At 50.0% G+C, this 6,000-nt stretch overlaps 1 protein-coding gene across 2 annotated transcripts in view; it reads right to left on the reverse strand.

Moving 5' to 3' along the window:
* GPATCH8 (G-patch domain containing 8) overlaps positions 1 to 4,714 on the reverse strand; it is a 71,146-nt gene extending 66,432 nt beyond the window's left edge. Inside the window, exon 1 of one of the 2 annotated variants that reach the window (XM_090044287.1) lies at positions 4,465 to 4,714. In XM_090044287.1, the coding sequence (XP_089900413.1) occupies positions 4,465 to 4,509 (45 nt within the window). In that variant the 5' untranslated portion in view covers positions 4,510 to 4,714. The remainder of the gene's footprint in view (positions 1 to 4,464) is intronic. The other variant, XM_090044288.1, reaches the window with a different exon arrangement.
* Positions 4,715 to 6,000: the final 1,286 nt, after the last annotated feature.

A 6,000-nucleotide genomic window follows, 5' to 3' on the forward strand; every position in this document is an offset into this window, starting at 1 on the left:
GAGACTGAGGGGGGATCTTGTGGCTGCTACAACTTTGTCAGGGGCCACCAGCAGGGACTTGGGGAAAGTCTGTTCACCAGGGCCCCCCTTGGAGTCACCAGAAACAATGGCCACAAGCTGAGGGAGGATAGGTTTAGGTTAGATATTAGGAAGAACTACTTCACCGGAAGGGTGGCCAGAGCCTGAAATAGGCTTCCCAGAGAGGTGGTGCTCTCACCTTCCCTGGGGATCTTTAAGAGGAGACTGGGTAGGCACCTGGCTGGGGTCTTATGACCCCTGCCACCCTCAGTGCTCCTTCCTGCCCATGGCACGGGGTCAGACTAGATGATCTGTCTAGGTCTCTTCTGACTCATTGATTCTATGATACCATTCCCCTCAGATTAGGCCTTCAAAGCCTAATCAAATGTATTTAGGCTTGGACAGCACCAGCAGTTTGTTTCACCAATTAACCAAAAAAACCCCCAAAACCTCCATGTTATAACAGCAGTAAAAAACAAATAGTTAGATATGAAAACCAAGAAAGACAAATGCTGGGGAACCAACAAAATTAAATCAACCGTTTTGTTTTCTATTCCTACAGTTTCCACCTAAATACATAACTTAGGTAATGATACTTGATCACATATAAATAACAACAAAACATGGAGCACAGCACAGCACAGCACAACTGAATTACTGTTTTTATTTCCTGATTACCCACTTCATAGATTTCATAGACATTTGGGCTGGAAGGGACCCCAGAGAATCGATTCCAGCCCCCTGCCCCCGGGGCAGGAAGTCAGCAGGGATCACAGGATCCCAGCAAGACACACATCCAAATGTATCTTGAAGGCATTCAAAGTGGGTGCTTGAACCACCTCCAGCGGCGGTTTATTTCAAAACTTGGGGGCTTGGACAGTAAAGAAGTTCTTTCTTATGTCCAGCCTGAATCGGTCGCGGCAGAGTTTGTGACCGTTTGATCTCGTCATCTCTTGGGGCGCTCTGGTGAACAGACGTTCCCCCAGATCCTGATGAGCACCCCTGATAAATTTATAGGTGGCCACCAGGTCACTCCAAAGCCTGCGCTTTTCCAGGGTGAAGAGCCCCATGGCTCTCAGCCTGTCGTTGTAACGTCTGTTTTCCTGACCTCTGATCATGCGCGTGGCTCTCCTCTGCACCCTCTCAAGCTTCTCCACATCCTTTTTGAATTGTGGAGCCCAAAACTGTACATTGTACTCAGCCTTGGTGAGGCTGCAGCTGGAATACTACAGGAGAATGACATCCCCGGATTTACTTGAGAAGCATCTATGGATGGAAGCCAGAGTTTTGCTCACTTTGCTAGCCACATCACACTGAAGGCTCATGTTCATCTCGTGGTCAATGACCTCCAAGTTCCTTTCACCTATACTGCTAACCAGCATAGCACTGCTGAGCCTATAAGCATGCTGCAGGTTCTTCCTCCCCCCGGTGGAGAACCTTGCATCTTTCAGTGTTAAACACCATCAGGTTCTCGTCTGCTCATTTCCTGAGCCTGTCGAGATCCGCCTGGATCACCCTCCTGTCCCCAGGTGTGGATCCTTTACCCCAGAGCTCGGTGTCGTCAGCAAACCTGGCCAGTTCGCTTCTGACACCAATATCCACATCATTGATGAAGATGTTAAACAGTATAGGCCCTATGACAGAGCCTTGAGGGACCCCACTGGTCACAGTGCACCAAGACGATTGGCTCCCGTCAACCACCACGCTCTGGGTCCTACCGCAAGCCAATTCCCCAACTAGCAGATTGTGGTGAGGTCGAGGCCACAGTTAGCCAGTTTAACCAAAAGGTGATTGTGGGATACCAGATTGAAGGCTTTTTTAAAGCCAAGATATACAACATTGATCTCTTCCCCCTTGTCCAGGTGACAAGTCACCTGGTCATAAAAGGAAATGAAATTGGTCAGGCAAGACCTACCTGCAACAAACTCATGCTGGGTATCCTTCAGGATATTGCCTTAAGTTAGTCCATTAAGGATGGCCTCTCTGATAATCTTTTCCAAGACCTTCCCCAGGATGGGCACTTGACAACAATCTAAATGTTACATTAACTAGATGTGAATGGAGTTTTGATTTACTGCTTCTGAAAAAGTCAAGACCCTTAGATGTAAGACATTACGTGTAAAGTGTTATTCCAAGCATCTCAAAAATAAAACAAATTACTTATATTCACTCCAACTGGCATTCAATTACAAAAAGATGCCCTTATGTTTTATTACAAACTTGAATCTGACAATTTGGGATGAAAAATATTATCTTGCAAACAGCTGGTTCAGTTAAAAAAAAAATACACCTTCATTCATTTTCTAGTTGTTTATTAAAATTCAGTTTAAAGCAATAAAAAATAATGATTCTACAGGAATATCAAAATGATTTTTTTTTTTTAAACACAGGAACAAAGGACACCCTTTCCCCAAAGGTTAGGAAGCTGGAGAAACAGTGAAAGTTTCTTCTTGTGACATTTCTAGTTCTATTTGGTGAAAGCATACTGTGAGAAAGCAGGAAAAAAGTTCAAAAGCATATGAGAACACAGGTAACCCAGTCAGAAAGCTGAACAGCATCTCATTAGAAACAACAATCTGCTGTAGAATTCATCATGAATACTATAATAAGATAGCAAAATAATCAAAGAAAGCTTGTTTATTTATACACCTCTTTGATAACAGAACTATAGTTTGAGTGAACTCCTCAATACCTTTATTCCCTGCATTTAGTTCCTAACCCCTCAAAAATGCATATCTAATGCCAACTCATTTCAGTATTTGTGTTGATGGCCACACATGGGAATTTATTTCATATTCTGCCTTAATACTTTCACTACTCTTTGTTTTCTATTGCTTTAGACTGTATTTATTTCTACCTTAACTTCCTAAGACCCACAGTGCTAAATGTCTGAAAAGTCTAGTTCCACTTTATTAAATCCTTTAATGAAATCTGAATTCTTTCATTAGGTCACCTTGACATCCTCTAGCAAGATGTGGCTTACCTTCTTTAAAAAAAATCTGTAAAACACCCATTCCACCCACCCACCCACACACCCACCCCAACCCCCTCCCTCCCCCCCCCACCAAGTGATACTGGTGTCAAAAGCTAAAGATCAAGTTAGGATGTGCGAAGCTCTGTAATAACTTGTTCTGCAAAGAATTCTCAGTAAATCCCAATGCCTCTATACAGAAAGCTCCTACCAGTCAGGCTTTCAACAATTATTTTTCTGCTCAATATCCTGCATGGGTGTTCTTGCGTATACCCTATTTTTGGCCCGATGCCGTCAGACTTCTTTTACAATGACCCGGGCAAGCTGCATTTTCCATTCGCTGCCCCAATTCCCTGAAGATTCCAAATCCCTGTTATCCGGTGGCCTGGACACAGCTCTGTTCATGCCGCTCTAAAAAAAGGTCCTGCAGCCTGCTACAAAAAAACTTGAGAACATTGGTATTCCTGCCCTGACCCAAATTACTGTTGCCAGGATATGCAGCAGTAATGCAGCAGCAATTTGGGTGAACCAGAGGGTTTGTTTGATGCGGGGAGCAGGTACACCGTTTTGTGCCTTTATTACTGTTATTCAGCTTTTTCACATGAAGCCCACAAGTTCCTGGAAAAGATTGGGGATGCTGAACTAAATCTACAGGCAGCAACAGAGCAGGCCAATCACTGGGAAAGGTCAGACCTATTCCTACCGCTTTTTATACCCACACCAAAAGAGTCCCCCATAGGGCACAACCTTGGCAGAGAAGCATGGGTCAAGCAAAACAGGTCAAGATCTGGATACAGTTGCTTCAAAACAACACTTCACAGGATGGACATCTTGGACAGCCCCCTGTGCGAATGCTGCATCCAACAAGCAGCTCAGCACTCAGTCAAAAGCTGCAACCTTTACAAATGCCTAGACGGGCACAAGGACCAATAATAATACCAAGACAACGGCACACAGATCTGGAAGTTGATTATCTAACGTCACATGAAAGAGAAAGAGCTTTTCCACCATCACAAGGCCTCATAGCAAGACAGCTGTGGGGTGCAGCAGAAAGGCATCCCAGTGCTGACTAGTGCTGGGGGCCATCGAGTTGAGACCAACTGCCCCAGCGCTTCGGGCTAACGAGGAGGAGCACTGCGAATGACGGACTCCTGGCCAGAGGCAAGAGCGACGGGGGGGTGGTACCCAGGCATTACTCCCTTCCCCCCAGCTGCCCAGGACCCCCCCGCCCGTAGAGGGGAGGGAGGAGGGGGCTGGTGAGGAGCAGCGGCCCCGCCCGCCCCGCACAAAGCCCCGGACGGCCGGGAGTGCTGCGCGGCCCGGATTAGGTGGCGCAGCTCCAAGGCACCTGACCCGGCCACCCAGGTCGCCAGCACCCGCGGCGGGGTGTGGGGAGGCCGGGACTAAAGGCTCCAAGGAGAGGCTAGGCCGCCCCGCCCGCTTGCCTGCCCGCTCCGCGCAGGGCTGGGCGTTACCTGGAAGTCCCGGTCCTCGTTGAAGCGGGAGAACCTGTCCGCCATTTTGCTCCGGCCTCAGTGTGGGCCCAGCTCCGCGCCTCGCGCTCCGGCCGCCTCCCTCCGCGCGCGCCGCTCCCCGGCCCCCGCCGCCGCCGCCGCTGCCACCACCTTCTCCTCCTCCCACCACTACGCATGCGCCTCCGCCGACCGCGAGCGCTACGCCGGGCCTTCTCCACCCCACGTCGACCGCGCCTGCGCACTGCTCCCAGTTCCGGCGCATGCGTGGGGTCAGCCTATGGCTGGGGCGGGATGGAGGGCGTGTTGCTAGGCCAGCCGCGCGGGGGTGGTCGCACACCTCTGCCTAGCTGATGAGCCCGGCAACCCTGCTGTGCGGGAGGGGCCCGACGGGCTCCGGGACACGACTGCCCTGTCTGCCTGCCTCTCCCCTGGCAGCCCCGGCAGCCAACCTGCCTGCCGCAGCCGGGTGGGGTGATGGCAGCTCCCGCGGGCCTCAGGCTGGCTCGGGGGTACGTGCAGTCGGTGTACGTGACTGCCTGGAGTAGGAAAACCCTAGACGAGCGGCTCTCCCTCCACCTTCTTTGTACCGGGGCCCGTTTGTAAACCCTAAATTCCTAGAAAATGAGGTCTGGAAGGGACCTCGAGGCCATCTTGTCCAAGCCCTGCTCAGAGCAGGACCAGCCCCAATGAGATCATCCCCATTGATGGCCAGTCCCGACTCAGTGCCCCTCATACCTGCCCTGCTGCCCCCCAGGCACCCAGTGGAGGCGGGGTGGGGGGAGCAAGCGGCCCCTGGCAGACTGCAAAGAAAAAGCCATGGTTTCCCATGGAAGTGCATTAAAAGAGAATCCATTTTTAAAGTTTGTTTGTAACCGTTTCATACAGTCTTGCAACCCACTATTGGGTTGGAACCCACAGGTTGAGAAACACAGCCTTAGTGGACAGTTGTGATGCAGGGAGGTGAAAGCTTCTCCCAGTCCTTTGTGTGGTAGCTCAGAGTGTCTTTACTGCCAGGTGCCAGCGTGACTGAAGAGGCTCACTGGGTTACCTTTTCTCCAAGGCCTGATGAAGGATGTTTGTGCCTAAAAGCTTGCAATTAAAGACATTTCTTGCAAAAGTCTTGTGGGTCTAATAAAAGATATCACCTCTACCACGAGCCCTGATTGCTTTTTCCTCTAGACCAATATGGCTGCAACCTGGGTACTAGACAGGATCCAGTAGTTCTACAGGTCAGATACTTCCCACCAGTCATAAGCTGCTGATCCCTGGGTTATAGGAACATGGGAATTGCTATGCTGGATGAGACCCAAGAGCCCTGTAATCCAGCATCCTATCTCCAAGTGCCCCTTTTGCCAACAGAAAAAATCTGGTATGCACATACCTTGACTGCACCAGGTTGCAGCCCCTTTTTTGCTTCCTCCACAACCTCCTGCTGAGGTTCTGGCTGCACAATTCCCCTCAACTCTTCATTTACACACCCACCATCTGTGGCCCCACCAAGTCCCGGGACCTCCTTTTTGATCAATCTCCCCCTGG

The sequence above is a fragment of the Crocodylus siamensis genome, chromosome 4 (assembly GCF_052110815.1).
Source record: "Crocodylus siamensis isolate JL-2025a chromosome 4, ASM5211081v1, whole genome shotgun sequence".
Taxonomy (NCBI): domain Eukaryota; kingdom Metazoa; phylum Chordata; order Crocodylia; family Crocodylidae; genus Crocodylus; species Crocodylus siamensis.